We start from the raw sequence: 25,786 nt of genomic DNA, 5'->3' as shown, positions 1-25,786 counted from the left end.
AGCCTATATGCTTTCACTGTTTATGCATTTTAATTTTGTACTTCACAAATGTTAAGGCATGACACGTTGGACTGCTTTTGTTTGTCGGAAATTGCTCTAAAAATGATGGAATTCAAACTAAAAAAAAATCCTGAATTATACTCTACATAGCTTTCTTCATTCATTGTAGTCTGGTTCCTTGCTTTGTATGTTACATGCGTTGCATTCCGTAACGTGCAACTTAAGGAATATAACAAGCAGGGAACCAAACTACATTAATTCTACGTACATGTACTACCCAAGCTGCCTGTTGTATTACGTCCTTGATACATACTGTTGATAGACATTAACTACCACCTGCCGGACATGTCCTAAACGTGTTTAAGTGCCACACTTACTTGGATTGCCCGCAGCTGAGATTAAACCTTCTTTTCTGTCATCCATGTTGTGTGAAAGGAAACGCAGTTTTCACCACAAGGAGTAGTAATAATTTATGTGTGCCAATATTCCCGTGACTTGCCAGCTGTATACGGGTGAGATAAACAAGTCACTTTCTGCGTATGAAAGCAGACGAATCGAGTGTCCGCTTGGATCGCTACTGTTCTTGTTGTTGAAGTATTCCATTCAAGGCCATTGTAAGAAGTGAATGCACGTACGCTTGGTTTGTGTCCTCCACCTTTATAAAATACACTTCCGCCATGAAGAATGAAGGACAGTCTGTGTAAACGATAGTTCACCTTTTTTTATACATAAATCCACACATGTTATTTGACAAGTAATTTATTTTTTTTACAGCTGATCTATAATTGTAATTCGTACGCCATATTGATTTGTTTTCTATGTTTCACTATTCATTTACAAGTATAGAATAAAATTTCCGAAACTTTATTTTACCACCGCAACCATCACCACCACCATCAGCTTTATTGCGATTATTATTATTATTATTATTATGCTGTATACAAACAAGAAGTGCATATTGTATTTTACCATTAAAACTATTTCAGTGTTTCGATTGTTTTTGTTTTTGTTTTGATATATGACCTTTTGATGCAAGTAAATAATTTGTAGCACTGTTGAAAAATAGACACCTGTTTAAGTTACACTAATACCAGAAATCTCAACATAATACTTAACAGTAAGGAGGGACATAAAGATGAGAAAGTCAGAACTGTTGCCCACATTCCAGTTCGACCGCAATATTTTAAAATTAAATACGTTGCTTTATACCCATTGCAAGGCCTCACAAATATACATGATTAATAGGGACGAACGTATATCTAAGTACATGACCAGATAACCTGATAAACTGATCGAAACTGGGTTGATACTATAGGAATCATCACAGACAATAAAAACAGGCATGCACATTAATTTAATAAATTTCCATGTAGCGCACCTATTAGTTTACTCTGATAGCTCAGCGTATCATTAACCGTTCAGAAGCTATGAACTGTATTAGCACACGACAAATCAAGTTAAAATAGAATAGTTTCCGATTGAGAAAACTTATAAAATGATGATATTATTCCTGAAGTATATGTATGCTGGATTTATCGCAGGGCTGTAGAGAGTGATCACGGGTCCTGAGGTAAGAAACACCAGGGCCTCTCCTAGGTCTTGTTCAAACAAAATGTTTCTTTTTAAAAATTAAAAAGTGTTGTTCTGCCCAGGCCATATTACGGGCCCTGGTCCCGGGGATATATACCCAGTTGCCTCCCCCTCTTGTCAGCACAGTTCCGTAAAATGGCTCTGGTCGAATTTGTAAACTTAAAATCAGCATCCAAGTAGGATAAATGCAGATGTGTTTGGCGATATATATATGTGTGTGTTTGTGTGTGTGCATGTGTGTGGCCAATTAATGGCAAATGTATTGATATAGGGTATGTAGTGTTCCCTAAAAAAAGCAAATCAAACAACAAAATTGCGAGACACATCTATCTAGCCAATTGTTGGTTAATATATTGATACAGAGTATGTAGTGTTTCCTAAATTAATAAATAAGTTTTAAAAAAGTGTTCTGAAAATTTATATAAAATACAAAACTGCGGCTCAGATATAAAAGTATTGCACAAAACTGAGATGAGTCACATCGATTCAGGTTCCATTCAGAAACATCTATGAATAAATCTGTTTAAATATTTTGTCGATTTCGATCACGAGAAGAAAATGTTTACGGTGAAATCATTACTCTCCATTTGAGATCAGAATTTGGGTCTATGGAACAGCTGATATAGAATCTAAATTACTGCTCGTCCATACCTAAAGTGTGCCTTAAGAGAGTAGAAACGTATGATGTAGGACATGAATTACCAATCCTCCATGCTAAAAGTATGCCATCAGTAAGAGAGTAACCTAATAACTTACTCGTGCAAACATGTGCATCAATCAGAGACTTTAAGAGTTTCTTTTTTGTTTTTATACACATAAAAAAATATATTGATACCCAGGCGGACAAATGCAAAGCAAATAAAGGGTGATAACCCTTGCAAGCTTCTACATATGCTGCAGACGGCGATAGTGGTATGACGGAACATGAGATTGAACGCTGGTCAGATTTCCAGTCAGAAGGTGTAAAAGGCAGTTCTCGTATTTACTTTTATCCCTATCATAAAATTATTTTTTAATTGTGATTGTGAGACACGCATTTGACATTAATACTGTGTTTGAATCTCACTGTTATTTCAGCCCCGGGTGACGATGCATTGTTATACACTTAAAGTAGATGCTCTCTGTATCTACGTATCCGTTTATAGCTTTGTAGATTTTAGTGATTATTTGTTGATTATTTAGCAGCCCCAGTAAATAGCTAACGCCTAGGAGCAGACGTGAAAGTGTGCATTGCCGGTATTCACATGAATTCATGATAGCATGGATTGATATAGTAAAATGAGCCCTCCCTCATTTCTTAACATATGGAGTTACATGGATATCTTTTAAAATACGTATTTAGTAATTTGCGAAAGCAATAATTCGTAGTATTAGGTGTTGTTATCTTGTTTTTTTTTTATATTGCGTTTTAAATGTTAGAAATGTGAAATCAGAAAAACCATGCAAATATGAAATTCGAGTTTCGTAATGTTTGGTCATGAGGTGAGGGGCCATCCATTTAGTACGTTCACAAAATCTGGCAAAGCTGGCCCCCCCCCCCCCCCCGTACACATGCGTACTTTTTTACACACACACCCCTGCGAACGTACGCTTGACGCACCCTCTCCCCTTAATTCTAAAGAACGGCCTATATTTAATCCACGCAGAAACGATCAAGGATTAATAATATTAACGTGTTTAATAAAACTGATTGTCCACCTACCCTGAATGTCTGGCTGCATCAATGAAACAAGCTGCGTAACTTTAAAAAGTTTGTCTAGTGTCCGCTAAAATTCAAACGCCGACTGAACCACAGTCGAGCAGGTTACGTATTAGACAAATTATTATAGAGGTTTCACCCCACCCCCGTCGTTTCCTATGCGTACGTACAGTATCATTAGACCCTCCCCAAACGCCCATACGCAAACGGATGCATTTGGGTTACTCCCTCCCCCTTCAAGCTTACGTACTAAATGGACGATCAAATAGACAAACTTTAACAAATTTCTCCACAGCAGGTTTTAGCACCCTAATCAATTTCTAACCATTTCTGGTTTAAACAACCGAGGCCATTTGTTCTGACGCAATATTTTTAACTCTGAAACTTAACCGTTCCTTGAGTTGACATTAAATTATTCCTTCTGCAGTCAAGACATCAAGTGATTAAAGCCAATAATGTTCCATGGCTTTCTCATTCTCTGACCCATAGGAATGTCTCATTTCTTGATTCATTCCATAAACCTCTCCGGATCTTTAAATAAATTAAATAATGTTGCCATTAGAATTGCATGATAATCAGCATAAAACAGCTGATTTTATGACGAATAACTTGCGAGTTTGTATTCGTCAGATGTACAAAATAAGCCACCAAGCTTAGTTACTATTTGCCAACACGTTATATGATAACATGAAAGCGTTCCTAACATCATGCAAGGATTTTAAAATGATGGATTAAATCTGCGCTGAGTAAAGCTTATAGAAGAGATGTGTCAAAGCGCACGTGTGTGTGTGTGTGTGTGTGTGTGTGTGTGTGTGTATTTGGTGTAAACCGAGGACATTAATGAGATTACGCACCACCATACCGAGGACACACCTCATACCGAGGACGTCCTCGGTTGGTAAAATGGTCAAATCTTGCTTCTCCCAACTATTTTAGCCTAGAATAACGTAAAATCATGATTTGTAGGAATGTCCCCGTTTACACGCTTGGTACTTGTTCGCGATTTTGCAGTGTATCTATCCTCCTAAGTTGGTGATACACACGCCCGAAACCATGTTCTCGATTGCCCGGTGGAAAACTTGTAGACAGATCTCCACTATCAAATTACACGTTGCAAAAACGTATTATCTCCCTTTAGATCCAAGCATCCGATACAAACTACTAAGCTAAACTATAAGAAGATAAGCTGGTGCATATAACAGTCCCTGGTATTTGTATTAATATTTCATACACGTGAGACAATAGTGTTGGGAAACTCAGGATACATTCATACTACACACATTCAATCTATGACATGTACGAAAGAAGTACATCAAAATGTTATTGGAAATACGCATGAATTCATTGTAGAGTTGGAATGAAACTGCTAATTATCCGACCTATCTGTAAAGTTAAAACGTCCTGTGTGCGGCGAGATTGTACACACGTTAAGATATTGAAAAGACATCCTTGATATGCAAAATTTATTTTGTGATTATTAAATGAGCTATATCCTCCCCTATTTCATAATTTGCCTTTTAGTATTCAAACAGGATATAACATATGTGATTCAAGTAAAAAAAATCCCGTCACGATGAGATCGAATTGTCACTAACCCAATTTGGAAGTTACATGCACAGAACTTTAGTAAATATATAGAAAGATAAATGTATTATACAGAGGTCAAACATTTATCATCAAGATGATCAGTCCCAAAATGAAACATTTAATTACAGGAATATGTTTTTCATTATCACGCTCTTAAGACCTGCGACTAAACGTGCAAGCAACCATACACTGTTGAATGCATTAAATGTTCTTTTAAATGTATTTACTTGCTTCCGTTGGTGATTGGATTACTTTGCTGAACATATCATGAATTATTGTATCGCTATTTCTGTTGTAAACGAAGTCTTATTAAAACAACACACAACATATAAATACAAGACGTCAATCTATATTGCTTTACCAAATTTAAAGAGGTTTTTAACAATAGCCAAAACGCTCAGGATGTTCTACAGGACGAACTTGTATTTATAACTTAACAGAACATTTACTTAGAGCTGCATCAGACTGTAATATTCTTACTCATTTAGTATTTTTTCAGTATGTTTAATACAGAAGACGACGCGGGAAAAAAAATCTGTTTAAAACTTCCAATCAGCGATACAAAACACCTTTACGTGATAAACTGAATTAGCAAATGTATAAATTAAATGATTCTGAAGGTGAACCAAGAGAGTGTTGTACCATTAACGTATATTCTTGTTCATTCATGGCTCCAAAACAAACAAACAAAAAAAAAAACAAAAAAAAAAAACAACAGAATAAACTGTTTGTAAAAAGGTATTAGACAATTATCCCCATCCACTAAATTTATGCATACATCTACTCTCATAGAACTTTGTTCTTCGCCTCTGTAGTTACTGAACTTTAAAGCATTTTAAGAGGTTTCAATTCAGTTAACATAGATAAGTTTTTGTTGTTGTTGTTGTTGTTGTCGATGTTTTAGTCTATCATTATTCTTTGTCTCGAGGTTGAGATAAAACATTATACAGATTACAACAGAAATAATGTTGTATGGATCATTGATTTATTCAAACAAAATTGCTTGAAAAATAAAAAGTCTCCGTGAAATACACAATATGGCTAACACAAACATTCGTTCTAATTTTCAACTTTATATCTGCACATGTCCGAGAGAGAGAGAGAGAGAGAGAGAGAGAGAGAGAGAGAGAGAGAAGATTCGTACGCGTATTATGCAACAAAGATATTACTATATTTTGTCAAAAAGCGAATAGTCATTGCCAATAAGGCGAGTTTCCTGCCATAAATGGTCTAATCCAGCCAAATAGCACTGCTATAAATCCAGGGGTATTTGCTTGACCGAGCAGTATCAATCCCTGGCACGATTCCACTAGAAGCCATAAGTTTACCCCAAATTTCCAAAGACTTCTCTACAACTTCGGTTATAAATTAGAAAGCCCGACGTGTCCATTCTATACATAAATTTTTTCGCTAATCAATGCAAGCACACAGATCTCAAAATTTGCCAAATATATATCAACCGCACATCTGCATGGTTTCTCTTCATCAACTTTCCGTACCGTCAGCAGTTCACGCCGTAGAAACTATACAACTATCCTCTAACACAGGGAACTATTTTTCTTGCGCCACCTTAGGCCAGTCAATTCACGGTTTCAAGGCACATTTCGCCACCATGGCGACATAAACGGTATCTGCCGAGTCCCTTCTTGTTTATTCTTTTGTGTAATTTACCGGTCTTCTGCCGTAAATACTGCCACTGCAGTCACACAACCAATGTACACCATTAGGTTTTAATAGGGACTATATTACTCAGGGACACCCATGCGGTTTTGACCTGAATTCACTAAAAGTCAACCATGGCATCATGGAAACTCACTAACACTTCACTCCTTGACATTTGCTCCTACTCAGTGGTTAGTAATTTAGGCTAAGGAATGTGTCCATTGCATCGAGTTCCAATAATCAAACAAGTAATCACACAAATCTAAGAATTCCTTTAAACGGGGCGCTACAACCAAATGCGCATACTCCAAATTTATTACGAGATGATCTCCAAAGCGATGGATTAGTCCGAAGCGTGTTATGTCGTACCAAAGTCTAATTGCAGGACAATCAGTAAATCAATAAATTCATCAGTCCGTCAGTAACAACAAGATATATATTCAAAAAAGAACGTAATTGTCCTAAAGACCAGTTGTAGTCGAAACCCTTATAGAGGTTACAGTTACTTAATAATAATATGTGATTTAGGTTTGATTTTAACGTAGCTTTAACAGTCTTTCAGTCATATAGCTACGTTATCTGCAGTGTGGCAGTTTACAGTGATGTCTATCATTGGGGCATTACGCCACATACGTGTAGCCTGATGTCACACGCAGTCACATTATTTTTACACCAGGCCGACTAAGTCATAACACTAACCTCCTAATGCTGAGCCACTAGCGAGGCAGCTGTTAATACCATTGTCATGTCTTTGTTATGGCTCTGCCTGGGTTCTAACCCGCAACCTCCCGCATCCGAGGCGGACGCTCAAACCACTAGGCCACCTGAGCGGTCGTACTGATTGTTAAGACTGGATTAGATGTGCAAATATGTCCTTGTTGATCATAATGTACAAATGTCCACGGTATCCGTGATTTTGTCAAATAGTGTTATCCTTAGTTTGTATGGATTATACAGAAAATTTGTGTATACGTGTGCGTCCTCGCTTGCATTGCTAAATTTCATATTCCTTAGAGCTGATAATACAGTTCCCTCCTTGATACATCACCATTTCCTATTAATGTACTGCCTCAAACAGTATTTGATTTTGCTCTAACATCGCCAGAACAAATGTCCTCGGTACGCGGTTCCATACACAAGTCCTCTATATCCACCAAATACAAGACTCTGTGTGTGTGTGTGTGTGTGTGTGTGTGTGATTTAGATTTTTAACGTAACTTTAACAGTTTTCCAGTCATATCGCTACGATGTCTGCAGTTTGGCAGTTTATAGTGATGTCTAGCACAGAGGCATCATGCTGCAGACATGTAACATGATGTTCCACCCAGTCACATTATCCTGACACCAGGCAGACCAGTCCTAACACTAACCTCTTAATGCTGAATGCCTAGCGAGGAAGGTGTTAGTGCCATTTTTAGAAGTCTTTGGTATCACTCGGCCGGGGTTCCAACCCACGACCTCCCGCATCCAGGGCGGACGCTCTGACCACTAGGCCACTAGACCGGTCCATGTGTGCGTCTTCTGATCACAAGAATAAATAGGCACCAACAATCTATCAATATCTTAATTAGTCTTTTGATCAAACTGATCATTAGGCATAATCAATTATTAATTGTTTTAAACTCCTTGTCTTCTAAGATCTAACATCTGCTGCTTCATCTAATCCAGTTAAATCACATAAACTGTGTTTGCTAGCTGCCAGACTATATAACTGATACTCGCCTTGTAGCAATAGATCAAATAAACGAGAATATCACTTACAAAAGAGACTTTCAAAAAAAGGTACTGAGGACTCAGATGAAGGAATTTTCATACATCAAAAATAGAACTTTTATATCGATTTCCACATGTCGGAGAACCCTGCTTACAGCCATGTGACTTAAAATAAGTGCTCTTTTACACAGATTACGGCATTATAAAAAAAAAACCTGTCCTCTGATAATAATCAACGTTTCAACAACTTCAAGCGTGTTTAACAAGAATTTCCTAGGTCAGTTCCAACTAAGGATGTTACCTGCAGGTGACATCTACAGCCTCGTCAATAAAATGTTCAGGTCTCTATTTGTCATCATGGACCTAAAAAATGTCCCTACCCTATAACTCGTGGTTCTTTGGAAAACTTCACTTGTCCTAATTCGGTAACAACTTGTCAGGACAAGAGAACTATTTGATTTGTTATGTCCTGCTTAAAGTAACAAAGTTCCTCAACTGAAACCTATGCTAAAAAATGTCAACGTTTTTCATTTTGTACTCAAAAAGATGGTTTCGACTGGTGTTTGAAGGTACTTCAACACATGTAGGTTATTTAGACCCAAGGCACATGCACACTGTGGTAGCTAACCCAGGCTGATTTGACGACATGATTCAAACCCACAATCTTTCATTCCTGAGACTGGCATGATAACCTATGTGACTCTTGAGGAAATAGAAGTCAGCATTCAATCTCTTCATATGAAATAACGGAAAAAAACATTATGGAGCAAGAACATTTTTCTGATATCATGCTAAATTTAGAAATGGAATGGCTGAGGCAGCGTTTGTAAATCAAAAGCATAAAATAATTGTCTATAAATGTCAAAGCCATAAATTAATTCATCAGTAATTATTTCTGAGTGGTTTGAACATTTAATAGGTGCTGAACTTAACAAATGAGCACAATTATCAGTTCTGCAAAAACAGAAAAAAGCTTAATTCTTTCTTGTTTGACTTCATTTTTCAAACAAATGTTATAGTTTTGCAATTGGGCGCTAAAAGATCACACACAATGACAAAATCAATACACATAGCTGTCAATGCTTGCATGTTAACAACGTATACCTTTATACTGTACAGTATACGTTTTATGCCTTTAAGGCTTGACATTGTTAACTGCTACTTGGATTGCTCTTACGCATGTGCGTCATTGTCTATCAAACATCCGGTCAGTGCGCTTAATATATCCTTGATGAAGTATGTTCTATCAGAGTCATCACTTTTGACGCACTTAAGAACTATAACTTTTCAGAAATGTAAAGCTCTCATAGTGATACATCTCATTTCCTTTGAAAACATTTATTTATTTTTGCAAAGTATGGAGCACAAACATAACAATGATATATTTTCTAGTACTCTTCATTGCATGCTTTCATCCAGGCGATCCTTTGTCCGTAAGTTCTTGTTGTACATCACTTATTTTTACGCACGTCACGTCCGATGCTACCGATAAAAAGACAGTTATATTCCAGGGCTACTTCAATAGCACATAGGAAACACAAGTTTATTGGGAAAATGAAACATACATAAGTCTGCATTTCAATAACCGTTCATATATATTTATTTTTGTAAAGATTTTGTCCCAGAAGCTATAAGAATCTACAAAAATCAAATTGGCTATAAATCATAATGGTATTATAATAAAATTGTTCACTTGTAAGTAAACAAAAAAAAGAAAAATATCAGATTTATTTAAAATGACTTGTCAGTAAGCAGCAGAGAGGGTGAACATACCTTTTGCTGAAATGTCATTTATAAACATAAAACCTCGTGCAAAAAAATATAAGGTCAATAACGCCAAACCGAAGTCTCTATCATACCGAGAGTTTCTCTAATTGGGTTAGTTTTTTTTTTTTACTTTATCTTTGTCGTTTGTGCTTTTAAAAATTTGTATGTGCGTTTTGTTTACCCGCCGGACGTTTCATTGAGGTCGCACCCTCTCTGCTGCTGTAATTAAATCAGTATTATATCAGTCTCTCAACCAAATATTTTATCAAGACTTATACGATATCCTGATCGAGGATCGTGTAAATTTATTGTTATAAATCCGTGTGGAGTAGATTATGCTTTCGAAAAGACATTTTTTAGCTTAATCATGTCCATATCTTGTGAACAACAAGTATGATTAATATTTCACTGAGTATGTGTATCGACTCCATTAAACACAACTAAATATCACAGTAATCTCTAATCACTGTAGGTAGTTGTATATATTGCTGAGTACCATAAATCACGTCTGTGTTTTTATGTCTGCCTCTAGAAAATATCCTACCTGGATTTGATTGTTTTTCCAGCATCACATCATCATAAACTACTAAATTATTAATAAATCCATCACGGTCATCTACAGATGGGGCTTCATCAATATCGGTGATAAAATTAATAATATCATTGCCATCCTCGTCCAACAATTCTGCGTTTTTATTAAAATCCTTAAGTACCCGGTAACATCTCTGATCACCAACTGACGGAGCTACTAAATACAACTTATCCCGTTTGAGCCATCTCATTATAAGATTAAGTAATAATTGCGTCTTACCAGACCCAGATGGACCTATGATAATTGCTTTGATATAATTTGGTAGCGCTGGATGATGTTTTACTGGCTCTTGCTTTCGTGTCACTGAGAAATCAATGACATCCATGTTATACAAATATAATAAATAATATAAATTTATATTGTGTTCAATGTAGAGCATCCACCCCCACAAGTGGATTAACAACAGTAATAAAAAAGCGTGCACTTACAGGAAAATGTGTAAAATGTGGTACAAAAATATAAATTTATTTCTAATAATAAAATCGGTGTTGATATTACCGCTTCGTTAGGAAAATTACCAGGAGCTCCATGGGCTAAATACCCAGGAGAAAAAAACATCTTCCCGGATATAATTATTGCGGTCCTGGAACTGGACCTGATATTCGACTTGTCGAGCGAGATCAACCAAGACCTGGAGAGTATCCAATAAATGAAATTGATCAAATATGTCAAGTTCAAGTTGTAGCTAATAAAAGTAAAGATTTACAACAACGACATATTGCAGATGTGAAGTTAAATTCCATAAAAAATAAATCTTTCAGATAAAAACTTGTTATCTTCCTAGTAAGATATGCAATGAAAGGTAAATTAGTATTAGGAGCTGGTAATTAATCAACCGATTATTATTATAATGGAATCGACTTATTATAGCCCAAGAGGATATTGGAAAGGTAGAGCAGCGATTAATAAACTGGCTGATGTAGCAAATGTTACGCGTTCTGTTGCTGCAAAAATGGTTAGCACGACAGGCAATATGGCAAATTGATTTACCACCACCTAAACAATTAAGTACGCATATTTTGCTATCAGCACTCCAAATGAAGTTCATCAAGCAGATATTTTGTTTTTAACACACGATACTATTAAAATTGGTAGACGTCAATCAAGTATATGCAAATACGCGTTAACTGTTGTTGACGTTGCATATACACAGTGCTAGAATTAATACAATCAAATAGGGGACATTCAATTAGTACGTATTTTGATTCTAAATAGAAATCAATTCAATCAAAATACTGCAGTAATCTCACCTGATACACATAGTTCCTATCCATATTTATAAACTAAATTAAAATTATCATGTTGACTCTTTATATAATGTTTGTTGTATTTACAAGTAAAATGATGTCCAAGAGTTTGAAGAAGCTGAATTGTCAGAATTGTGTGAAAATACAGAGAATGTGTTTATTTTTCTAAAATGTAATAATCAAAGATCTGCATGCCAATCATCAGTTAAATTAATTTTATTGGCAAGAGTACGGTTTAAAATTTAAAATGTCCCACACAATAACAAATTTTTAACTTTGGTGTACAAAAAATTGCCAGTTTGGTGGAATCCCCTTCATTAGTAAACCAACGCATGATTAAGATCACTTCAATATGAAACACACCAAAAGTTTATTTTGTGTGATGGTATGGTTTAGGTTTAGTGAGCTCATGTCAGAGCCGCATATGTGTCCCATGAGCCAAATAGTCCCTTTTAAAATCTAATTGTGTGGATTGATTGTGTAACGCCATCTGCAGTATTCATGACAGAGACTAGTAAATCGTAAATCTCTGTGTGTCGTTGAGAGAGAAAGAGAGACAGAGAGAGAGAAACAGAGAGAGAGAGACAGACAGACAGACAGAGATATTGAGAGATATAATATAAAAAGCTACTGACTAAACGACAACAGAATGTGAAATATTTGATAATTTACCTCTGAGGCAAACAAAATTTATCTGATAGTTTTCTTTCACATTATTTATACTTCAGGCAGCATGCACATTTATGATACATCGAGAAACACCACATTTTAGTATAGAAACGTGTATTTTCAGTATAGTGACTGGTGCCATGCACAAGCACTTACAAGATTATTTTTTTACCTATTGGCTCAATCTTAACTTGCCGGATGTACTTCTAATGCGGTTACTTGTAGGAAAGAAATGGTATCATGTTTTGGTTACCATGTAGACTGTTCGTTATTATGCTTCTAACCACATTTGAATGTACTAAAATCAATGTTGATATTTTCCAGTGTATTTCTTATCCAAATGTACATGGCTCAGAGTTAAATAGGAAATAAAACATACAGGCACAGATGAATTGCTAGAATCTCTTGTACATCGTAAAAACCGTGCATATTATCGGCATGAAACATTTTATTCAGTTTTCTTGGTTCCCCATCTAATTTGGCGAAATGTGCTATGAACGTTGGACTACCCATTAATAAACATGTATATCGATATTGCTGTCTGTGTTAAAATAGAAAATATATCATATTTATTTGTCTTTGTTTATATAAATGATTTAAATCCTGTCAGCTCTTCTTGATGCCATCTTCAGTCAGTAATTCGGAAGCAAAATGCGCAAGCTGCCAGCACAACAGTGTGAATGTTTATCGCGTAAAAGGGGACGCAGTTTTCCAACTGATACACCCGAGGTTTTGAGTCGAGTGGGATGTGTGTATTTCTGTGCATAACATGTGAAAAAATACCAACAAAAAGGGGACATGCCAGGATACGCTTATTTTAAGGTTTGTATCATTAAATAAGGCCTTGGCAGTCATATCGCTACGATGTCTGCAGTGTGGAAGTTTATAGTGATGCCTAGCACTGAGGCATCATGCTGCGGGCATGTAGCACGATGTCCCACCCAGACACATTATCCTGACACCAGGCCGACCTGTCCTAACACTAACCTAATTAATGCTGAGCGCCAAGCGAGGCAGCTGTTAGTACCATTTTTATAAATCTTTGGTATGACTAGCTAGCTAGATAGATAGATATATATATAGATAGATAAAATGCGATATGAAATAGCTTTTCAAATATTACTTGTGAATTACAGCTGGCGTAAAAAGAGGAAATTCATATCAAAACTTGCTTTGTATCAAACACACAAAAAGTGTTTATACAGCAAGAGCATTCATATCTGGAAATTAATGATGGCATGACAACATTTAAATTTAAATTTCGTTTACGTACTTAAACATAGGACATTTCCAAATATTTCCCGTAGATGCATCAAATTATTCGTATGTCGTGCATAAAAAAATTAATAAAATAATCACAGTTTGCTATTCAAAATAGTAAGTAATGCCGGTGCCCCCCCCCCCCCCCTTCTCTCAAACACACGCACACATTCTCTCTCTCTCTCTCTCTCTCTCTCTCGGGAAATTATTATTCGTGATTTTGATTTTTTTTAATTTAAATAAAATCAAAATAAGTTTTCAATAATCAGATGTATGCATATCTGTGTGTATTGCGAAATAGAAAATATAATTAATTTTCTAAACTGATCCAAATAGGTTTTATGAAACGTGGACGTGGGCATTTGAGTACAGGTTAAAACGCAAGAAGCAGTCATCAAGCATGATTCAACTAAATTGGTGGAATTTTCTCCACAGGAAAACGCAACATAAATATATTAAAACGATAATTACTAACTTAATGTACATTTGAGCTACATCATAAGAATAGATAGTTATATTATGTTTGCCAATTTACATTGCTCATCAGGCTGGTCACTGTCATAGGAAACAACACACTAAAATTATGTCATTATTTAAAGCGAATTTGGGTCATGTTTTAATCTGGGTACGTTTTGACTTGGGTACGTTTTGACTTTGGTACATTTCGACTCGGGTATGAGTCTGTCTGGGTGCATTTTGACTTCTGCACGTTTCGTTTTAGGTATGTTTTGACTTCGGTGCCTTTCTGTGTGGGTACATTTTGACTGTAAACCAAAGTCGATACCTTGTGGGCAATTCACTGAGGTTTACGAATACTTAATGATTTTATTGCATGAGTTTAGCGCCATTGTTTAGCACATGATAAGCTATAAATAGTGGTCAGTATATTTTGATAGAGGATTGCATTTAAGTGATTTCATTACTGATTTAATAAATTATGTGACAACTTCCCACCACGAGAGCTAGTAAAGTCTATTATTTGTATTAATTTCAGGCGATCAATACTGCAGTACATCAGCAATGCAGTACCGCAGTGGTGTGTAAAGTTTATAACAAAGATGTACTGATAAATATTAAAGGATTTATATCAAGCTTTTGACAATTGTTTGAAGTAGTTCTTTTCTAAGGTAGATATCCTTCCCCTGCCCCCATGTCTATTTGCACTTGAATCTGCAATCGATGTAAAAACAGCATTTTATTTCACACCATCAATCTATTCGCCCAACATTAGTAAGTCACCTGGTCACATCATGCGGGTGTTTGATTGATGTTTTTTTTTCTTTTTTGGTGGGGTTTATTGCCAATTATTTCAACAAACAATAGTCTATACATGATGACCAGTACAGCAGGTGGAGGAAGAAACAAAAGATGCACGGAATGCTAGTGAAAGCTTATTCACATGCCAATGTTGATTGAGCCGAGGCTTGAACTCAAGTGAATAGAGGAGGTGAGATATGTGAATGACCTGTAGAGATAAACACCTATTACCACTCGGCCACACGGGACTCCAGCAACATCATATAAACAACTAGAGTGAAAATTACATTGGTAAAACGCATGTTATGTTCTATTAAAACACATCAAATATTTAATTTATATAATTTAATCCTCTAGTATTATACTAATTAATGCCGACTGTATTTGAGATTGTTCATAAAGTTATGAAAGTACAGAATGTTATGGGGGCCCCGAGTGGCCGAGTGGTCTGAAGCGCTGTCCGTTACGGATCACTGCCATCTCACCTCTGTCTGCGTGGGTTCGAGTCTCGGATTCAGCCAATGTCGGTATGTGAGAAAGCTTGCCAGTAGCTTCTCGTGGGTCGGTGGTTCTTTCCGGGGTTTTCCCGGGTTCTTCCTCCACCATTAATACTGGCCGCCATGTATAGCCTATCGTGTGCTGAAAAATGGCGTTAAACCCTACAACAACAACAACAACAACAGAATGTTATGTAAATTGATTTATCACATATTCCGTACACTCTACCTATAGTGTGTGCAATTTAATATTTTAGTTATGAACGTATCACTTTATGTGATTCTGATTGGTCCAAATAAGCCCATGCAATTATTGTGCAGTATTCTCTTTACTTCTTGGCTGCGATCGTGGGAAAACTTTTTTAATCTCGCCTTCTGGAAATTTTTCTTTTCATTTAACATTTTTTGGCCATCATTTTTTTTTAATTGTCTCGCGAAAGGAATTGGGAAATTATGGTCTTGTCTGTTTCAATATTGCCAATTTAGCCCCACAAGGGTTTGTTATGTCATGTATGACATATCATAACATGAACAATGAGGTGTTACGAAACACCCAAATCCACTAAAATCCCCCCCAGTCCAGGCACATCCGTGTCGGATGCTTTTTTTCACCTCTTTCAATTCCTCGTTGGCCATGAAGTTTCCAGGGCTGCTATCTGTAATCATCGCTTGAAATGGAGCTGATTTATGGTGAGTATTGACATCTGACACGTCAGAAACGGTACAAGGATCCAGCGATTCCCTACATTCGTTGGTGGTTTCCTCTTCCACAATGTAACTGTCTTCTTCATACTCATCGGTTTGTAAAACGTCAGTCAAATCATCATGTTTGCTCATTATCGCTTGCGACTTTACTGATCTTCACATCTTTGCTATGTGCGTGTACCCTTACCTTTTTGCGATGGTGCCACATATTTCGAACACTATAGATTTGAGGCATAACATTAAAAGAATACAAAATTATATGATATGTGTATGTATCTTGTTAAAGTACGTCTTCATTTGTCTCTGTCCGTAAACATAATGCCTTTATATAAGAACACATTCATAAAGTCAGATAACTCGCATTAATCTTAAACATTTACCGAATTTGGTAAGTAAGATATAGGCTGGTCGTTTTTTATTTGGAAAAAATCAGTTTGTGGAAAATGAATTACGTAAGAATTGTTAAAAAAAATACGTTTTAACCTTATGTATAATCCCCCAGACTCATTACATATCAATACATCACAGGTTTATTAAAAATCGGGGGAGGGGAGGGGAGGGAAGCGTTGCAATTTAGAGATGAGACGGTAGACACAATGCAATTTGGTGTGGATTTGGGTCTATTTGAGTGTATTTAGGTGGATTTGGGTGTTTCGTAACATCGTGAAAAATGGCAAAACCCCCAAGACAAGAACAATAATAACAAGTAAAACTAACGGTATTACTTAGATGATAACGAGGGTGGGGGTGGGATGGATAAGCGGTATAGCTGTAGCATGGAATATACCCTATATAAAAGCTTAATGAAGCAAATAAACTCATATTTGTTCACAGAAGAATAAAGACAAAAACCGGTCTCTCCAGCTGACAGAACTTTATCCAACCACAGTATATTTACGCGGTAGATGCTTCCCGATAAGGTCACCAGCAGACGAGCAGACGATGGTCTGCCCATTTTACCTGGACGACGGGCAACCTGGCAGTTTCTCTACTATATGCTTTCACCAAAATTTATCATTTTTAACAAGAAACACTAAAGCAAAGTCAACTTAAAAATAAAAAATATAGATATCAGCAGAAAGCTTGATGTGCGTTCTCTTTATGTATGTCTATTTCATAAAAGTATATTGAGATTCAATGAATTTATTTCAACTTCTAAACACCACATAAAGTCGACGGTAAATCTGCCAGCTGACCACAAATATGTCGGCTGATGACATCATCCAGGAACTATCTATTGTGATGCATGTCCGACTCAGAGATTTGTTTTCGTCTTCTGTACAATCTAATGTTCCAAATCAAATACTGCAAATATCCGGTCACAAATATGTTACAGTAAATATGTGTATTTCTGCATCCATTAATCTTCTTTTCACAAACATACCGCAACAATGTAATGTTTAGTTATGGAATTTCAACGTAAACAGTCACTGTGTTGAGTTGGCCAACTCAAACCAGTAATGTCCACCGTATCAAACAAAGTGACATCACAAGCATTGGACATTTTGTATTGACAAATGTTTTGTCTTTTGTAAAATGTTCTGTTTATTCGGATGGACGCTTATTCTTTGATTTATAGTTATCAAAAATGTATAATATACTTTTACTATTTCAACTTTGTTTGGGACTACTTTTTACGCACAAGAAATGAAAGGTACAGCGTCTGTCAGAATGAAAGAAATTATTCATTCTTCTTTCTATCTAAATAATTTCTATTGAAATAAAACTATGTGATAAAGAGAATTTGAGATGGTTAATGATTTAATATGAAATTTATGAAACTCGTTAAATAATGTCCAGCTTTTTGTCCAAGGCTCGCAAAAGCAGGACATTATTCAACTCGTTTCATAAATTCAAAATTGAATCATTACCCATTTGAGATCCTCTGTATGGTAACTATGTATACTACAACACTTTCGTAGTTACGCTGATCTTTGTTAACTCTCTATATGACACTAGTTTTTTTAATTCTTTATACTATACCACTTTGGTAATTATGTATAATACACCTATTTGGTAACTATTTATACTACACCTATTTGGTAATTATGTATAATACACCTATTTGGTAATTATGTATAATACACCTTGGTAACTATTTATACTACACCTATTTGGTAATTATATATAATGCATCTATTTGGTAATTATGTATAATACACCTATTTGGTAATTATTTATACTACACCAATCTGGTAACTATATATTTCACTGAGATTTATTTAATGAGATCTAAGCATGGACGTCATGGGGGGGGGGGGCAGGGGCGCCACCCTGAATTTGCATGTGCTGTTAAATGTAAAATTGCTGTTGCCTATATACGAAAATTAACAAGCCCATCAAGTTCCCCCACCCCCCGAAAAAAAGTTGAAATGATGCCCCTGGATCTAAGTAAAATGTTTGAGTGATAAAGAGAGTGATATCACTCTCAGATTGATACGTTGATATATTTTAATGGCACCACTTCAGTGGCCTAAGTGGTCAGAGCATCTGCCTAGGATGCGGGAGGTTGCAGGTTCGAACCAAGATGCCCCAGTGCTACACATCACTATAAACTGCCACACTACAGACATCATAGTGATATGACTAAAAAATTGTTAAAGCTACATAAAAATTTCAAATCGCAAAACATATGCACACACATATTAGTGTTTATGAAATGATCAATAAAAAGGATTATGTTCAAATTTAAATTTCTGTTTATTTATAAGATACTGCTACTACAAATCAAAATAAACTAGTCCTTCCAATAAAATGCCCTACTTTAGAGAACCAATAACAGTCATTATTGATTCAATATAAGGGTGATATTGAAACTCAGTTTGAAAGAAACACTACCAAATGTTTGTCAAATGATGGAGAAACTACTACAGCCCATTGAACATAAACATTGATTCCCGTATACCCCTGTTAAACACATGAAGAAAAAGATCAAAGATGAGTTACTTATCATGTAAATAAATTGCCAAACCTCAGACACTAATATGTTATTTGCATGTAAAACTGTTTTATAAAATGGAAACATTCAACATTTGTACTGGATATTGCACCAAAAAATAAAGTTATTTTATTGCTGCACAATTGTTATTTTAAATCTAGCAGTTAAAACATTACATTACAGAATTCTACACCACTGAGTGTCATGTGAAGTGAACTTTCTCCCATGTCCCATGCTCTGTGTATACCAATAGAGTAGGTTTGTTATTTTCACCCAATTTTTAGATATTGCAACACAAATTAAGTTAATTATATTTCCATCAAATGTTTAGACGTTTAATGAAACCTAATGTATTAGTTTTAGTTGATCAAGCCTATGTTACACATGAATACAACATATCTAAGAGTGGCCTTACTAGGCATTAACATGAATACAACATATCTAAGAGTGGCCTTACTAGGCATTAACATGAATATAACATATCTAAGAGTGGCCTTACTAGGCATTAACATGAATACAACATATCTAAGAGTGGCCTTACTAGGCATTAACATGAATACAACATATCTAAGAGTGGCCTTACTAGGCATCAACATGAATACAACATATCTAAGAGTGGCTTTACTAGGCTTGATATTATTCACTCAGTAGTTCAAATACATCAGATTGTGAATAGAAATTAGCGCACCTATCAAAACTGCACAGGGGATGGAAAAGCTTGCAGTATATAGCTGTCACATTGTCTATTAAAATTAATGCAATTTATCTTCTTGCCTTTATCTGTATATATATAGATATATAATGTGTGTGTGTGTGGGGACATGGCCCTAATTAATTCCACTGAATGTGTTCACAGTCACAATTCATATATATGTGCTTAATTACTTGGCATTACAAGGGTAGTCAGTTTCTGCAGTCAGCATGGATCATGAATTCCTGCATCTGTCTTTACCTTTAATGGGATGCTGCCTCATGAGCTGTGCATTAGAATCCATTGACATCTGCATCTAAATGAAGCTACAGTATTGTGTTTAAAAGTTGAACACAAGCCAAGATGGTGTTTGATGCATTAGACAACCAGACAGCATGTCATGTGTTAAGACATTTACCCAGACAGCATTTAATGTGTTAGTGTGTGTATGATTTGGATTTTTAACATAGCTTTAAAAAATGTTCAGTGATATCACTAAGATATCTGCAGTGTGACAGTTTTATAGTGATGTCTAGCACTGGGGCATCATGCTGCAGACATGTAGCATGATGTCCCACCCAGTAACATTATCCTGACACCAGGCTGACCAGTCCTAACACTAACCTCTTAATGCTGAGCACCAAGCGAGGCAGCTGTTTTAATGTGTTAGACATGTACCCGGACAGCAAGCAGACAGTGTTTCGTGTGTTTGACACATACTCAGAAGGTGCTGGATTCTAGTACCTTAACCTTATTAACCTGGTCAGACTAACCAAACTTGGACTTCTTTTCAATTTGGAGGATCATCAGACAGAAGGCATATTGGGTTATTACATTTTTATTAAAAGCTTAAATACACAAAATGCACATTTAAATTATATGTGAATAGAGGCAATAAATATAAAGGCAATAAATATATGTAATGTCTTCAAATAATGCACAATACATAAGATAACAAATACACCATACATGTCTTAGCAATACCAACAATTATCAGTGTTTTTAAACCAACTTGTTTAACTAGCTTGAAAATATTGAAAAATTGCAAATTGGTGAAGTTTTAATCAATAACTGCTTGCAAAAAAATTTGAACAAAGTTCTTACAATAGATGTGTTTAGTTTTGCTTTTCTTTTATAACAAGAGAAATCTTTTGTTATTATTTTAATTATTAAGTAGGGAAAATAATTTTCAGTAGTCTTTTTCTCTTGGTATAAAAAGTATGTACTGGTATGCATAAGTCATTTGCAACAGGGTGGGTTTGGTTTGGCTTAATTTGTTTTAAGATGTTTTGCTTATTGGTTTTGGTTACCTTAATTTGGTCATGAAATGGCAATATGACCTGGGAATCAGTCCTTAAATATCCCAAGAACTTCAGTATGCCAACTACTGCTATCTACAAACCAATATTATAAATATATATTTAATTCATATCAACTTAATGTGTTACATGTTATATTACTATTTTATATTTATGTACACTTTAAATTATATATATTGTATATAACTTTTTATATGTATGGGAAAGACCTCTGTGTATAACTAAAAATGGCAATCCTAAATAGTCTGGTTTGGTAGAATTATTGCCAAAAGTGTATAAAACTATTTTAAAAATGTTTTGTATTTGACATAATAGCAACATGTTTAATGAAAGTCTGGATTCATTTGTACGTTTAGCAGTCCGCCATGCCAGACTATAATGTTTGGTCCAATTCTGTTGAGAAGTTTTTGAAAAGAAGTTGCTTAAAATATATTTCATTATTATTAATGGTGTGGATATTTAATGGCAGCTTGGCATTAAGTGGCATAAATCTGAAAGTTCTAATAAGGGACCCCAGGTGGTCAAGTGGTCTAAAACAATTGCCTTCAACAATCACTGTCCACATGGGGTAGAATCTCGGGTATGTTAGAAAGCTTGCCAGTGGGCCATTGTTGCTTCAGGATTCTTCCTCCACAAGTAATAGTGGCCACCATGTGTATCCTATGATGTGCTGAAAAGATGATATTAAACCCACAACAACATCAAAGCTCTACTGGTTTCGTACTTTTAGCAACGTGTCCAACTTTGATATAAGATCAGTTTCATTCATATATATATATATATATATATATATATATATATATATATATATATATATATATATATATATACACATACACACACACGGATGGGCACCTTTACCTAATTGCATGCAATCTTTTTCATGGAAACAAGATGGAAAAAGTACCATTTAAATGTTTTTTTTATTTTTGGTAATAGTGGTCACCTTTAGTGGTAGACCAGCATCATATATGTGATTATCGATTTTTGAGACATCTTTAGTTTCTAAATTTTAATAACAGCAACCATATTTGATTGCAGATGGCCAGAATTTGAACAAACTGGAAAGTCTTCTGAACAGGGGATCTTTCTGTGAAATTTGTCAAACTCTGTTGAGAAGCTTTTTCTATGAAGTTGTTTAAGTTTTTCCACTTTTAGTAACATTGGCCACATCTAATCGTGGATCAACATAATTTGAAAATATTTAAAAGACCTTTGCATCAGTTGTAGTCCAACTCTATTGAGAGGTGTTGAAGAAAAGGTTGTGAATAGAAACTGAACAGATGAGACATAGCACAAATGATGTGGCTGTATGGCCAGGTCAGTGAAATTGACCATAGGTTATTTTGCATTTCTTAAATAAAGCTACACTGGAATGAAATTACTGGAAATTTGCTTTGTCATCCTATGCAAATGTCATGAAGATAAATCCAATGACCATTTTATTTTCTATTTATTTTAGTTTCAAATTAATGCAAGGTATATTTTTTGCTGGCTTGAAATTCTCCAGCAAAGAGCAAGAGAAAACTATGAATGAGTTTCTTTGTGACTGCATTTAGATGCAACAGCAGCCAACTAGCTCAACTAGTATTGCGAAACATAGAAGGAAAAATACGAAACAGAGATGCAAAATATATTTACTTTATGTTCATTAATAGCAAAACCAAAGCATAACTAGCATGTTTGGTTGCATTTGGTTCTGTGTTATCTTAAATCTGAGTTGAATTCATTTGACAAAACAGAAGTCTGTGTATTGGGGGGAAGTGCTTTGCTAAAGGTACATATGTAGGAAGTAAACCTTAAAGTATAGACTTTCTTAATATATCTGAGCCGTTCATGATACGTTTCTACAAACAAATCAGGATATCATATGCAATGGCCAGTTTTCTTTAATTTCTGTATATTTTTATATACTTAATACTGTGTAAAAATGGCCAAATGTTTTTGGCCAAACATATGAGGGCTACAAAATCTTTCAACGTGTACCTTTAATCAGAAGATTTTCAAGACAGCTGTACTACTAATGCCATTTTCATTTTTAAACCATCTAGGTATCATAAGAAGTCTATGGGTTTAAACCCTATGTTGATATAATCATCCATTTTATGGGCAGAAATAACATTATTCTCAACATGGCCACCATGGTGGCCACATTGAGGGTTGGTTATTATCAAGTACAAAGAGGTAGACAAACTCTTGATGAAGACCCTATGTCAACATTTTTTTTCCAGTTAGGAAGGTTAGCTAACACAAGATTTCAAAGATGACTATATACTGATCATTGACATTTTTATGTATAATCAACAAACCATTATAATAAGTCTTTCAGTGAAAACCCATCCCGGTATGCCCATTCAATCTCATGTAGTGACAACAAGATTTCCAAGTTGGCCACTGACAACCACATCTTTGATGGCCAAGGTTCTGATATGTTAACCCTATCTACACCTTAGCAGATTGAGCATATATTTTTGTGCTTTGTCCTAGTAAAATCTATTGGATTTTATGAGTTGCCTCCTTTGGTATGTAATGCCAACTAACCAATAACATGTAATAGTGATGAATTGCATATTGGCCAAAAATTTTAAGGCAATGAACTTCAAAAGGATACTTTGTAAGTTTAACAATTTACATTCTGGACCGAATAGACATCATAAATGTTCTTTAAGTGGAAATCCATGCTGATATGTCCATCCATTCAGTGATATAATATTTAAGATGGAAATTGTATTAGTCAAATTGGCTGTCCCTTCAGCGGTGTGGGACCATGTACATTTAGGCTCAACTAGACCATTGGATGAAAGAGTTTGCACAGTTTTATGGCAATATTCCAAGTAGTTTGGGTGGAGTAGTGACTACAAACTTGTGGTAACAAACTGATGGACGATGGATGAAAAACCATCCCACAAGCTCTTCTGGTCTATGACAAGTCGTGTTAATTAGACAAAAATGCAATATGATTCTATATATAAAATGGGCTTTTAACATTTCTTACAATGCATCTTTATGTTGATAAAAATTGAGTAGCTAAAATGTTTATTCTTGGTTTATACAGTTTTACAATGCTTCCACCTTTTGTAACCTTCATATTAATCTAACCCTTTCTATGTCTGTCATCAAAAAGTTGATTATTATTGACAGGCTGTTTGTACTTGGAGAAAATATATTGTATTGCTGGTTCTGTGATAGACTTGTTCAGATGTTAAGTTTAGAAATTAGATCCTCCACAGATTGTCCATGTAAGTCCTGTCCCTCTAACCAGTCTAAAGCCTTTGTTTCCAGCATCTGCCATTCATCCCGTCTTTCAGAGTGATGCTTCCTCAGCCAGGCAATGACGGCCACTGTTGCAACCACATCGTCATCCTATAATATAGAGACAAATAAGGGTGTCAAGGCAATGACAGCCACTGTTGCAACCACATCGTCATTCTATAGTATAGAGGCAAATAAGGGTGTCAAGTAATTATTTAGGAAACACATGCTATTATTCAGTTAGCGTCATTATAAGCTATACAATAATGTTGACTAAAATAACATTTGTTGCCAGTGTGAAATGAAAATGCCTAAAATGTGATCTGTGAAAAATGATGAAGAAAAATGTCTTGTACAAACAGATTAAGGTTTTTAAAAAAACTTTTTATTTTTACTTGCAAGGAAAATTCTAAACAATTTCAGCTAAACAGATCCTCCGGTAGTTAAATGAATATTTCCAAACAAGTATAGATATGCCGGTCAAGTATTAAGGTTTATAATCAGTGCCTATTTTTTTCTCCTTAAATGCTATTAACCAGAATGTAGGATTTTTAAAAAAAGAACATAAGATAGAAAATAAAATCTACATTCCTTTCCAGAACTCCAAGCCTATCTGTCGCAATGAGTGAAAATAATACTTTGCAAAAATGTACACATGAGTTACGAAAAATATGACATCCAGCTATTCATAAAATATGGTAATTGTGGATGATAAAAAAATATCCAGCTATTTTGCAGAAACCACCTTCTTCTTTCAGGTACCTTTTCACTGACTGAAATTTGTTCTTTATATTAGGTGCAAATTGTCCACAAAGTTTGGCAACTGCACATCAGTACATGGTGACTGTACATCAGTACATGGTAACTGTACATCAGTACATGGTGGCTGTACATCAGTACATGGTGACTCTACTGATGTGTACATGATGAATGTACATCAGTACATGGTGACTATACTGATGTGTACATGGTGACTGTACATCAGTACATGACAACTGTACATCAGTACATGGTGACTGTAAATCAGTACAGGGTGACTGTACCGATGTGTACATGGTGACTGTATGTCAGTACATGGTGACTACCAATGTGTACATGGTAGCTGTACATTAGTACATGGTGACTGTACTGATGTGTACATAGTGACTGTAAATCAGTACAGGGTGACTGTACCGATGTGTACATGGTGACTGCATGTCAGTACATGGTGACTACCGATGTGTACATGGTAGCTGTACATGAGTACATGGTGACTGTACTGATGTGTACATAGTGACTGTACATCAGTACATGGTAACTGTACATCAGTACAGGGTGACTGTACCGATGTGTACATGGTGA

General features: G+C 35.5%; 2 protein-coding genes across 2 annotated transcripts in view; both read right to left on the bottom strand.

Moving 5' to 3' along the window:
• LOC149787034 (von Willebrand factor A domain-containing protein 5A-like) overlaps nucleotides 1-670 on the bottom strand; it is a 60,201-nt gene extending 59,531 nt beyond the window's left edge. Inside the window, exon 1 of the mRNA XM_089977580.1 lies at nucleotides 378-670. Coding sequence (XP_089833706.1) covers nucleotides 378-423 — 46 coding nt within the window. The 5' untranslated portion in view covers nucleotides 424-670. The remainder of the gene's footprint in view (nucleotides 1-377) is intronic.
• Nucleotides 671-20,696: 20,026 nt separating this feature from the next.
• The window catches only part of LOC149787033 (von Willebrand factor A domain-containing protein 5A-like), a 41,354-nt gene continuing 36,264 nt past the window's right edge, over nucleotides 20,697-25,786 (bottom strand). The window contains exon 16 of the mRNA XM_089976022.1: nucleotides 20,697-24,556. Within this exon, the coding sequence (XP_089832148.1) occupies nucleotides 24,389-24,556 (168 nt within the window). The 3' untranslated portion in view covers nucleotides 20,697-24,388. The remainder of the gene's footprint in view (nucleotides 24,557-25,786) is intronic.

Source organism: Sinohyriopsis cumingii, chromosome 12 (genome assembly GCF_028554795.1).
Source record: "Sinohyriopsis cumingii isolate HCF-2022 chromosome 12, ASM2855479v2, whole genome shotgun sequence".
In the NCBI taxonomy this organism is placed as follows: Eukaryota; Metazoa; Mollusca; class Bivalvia; order Unionida; family Unionidae; genus Sinohyriopsis; species Sinohyriopsis cumingii.
This window is presented reverse-complemented; position numbering and strand designations above follow the sequence as displayed.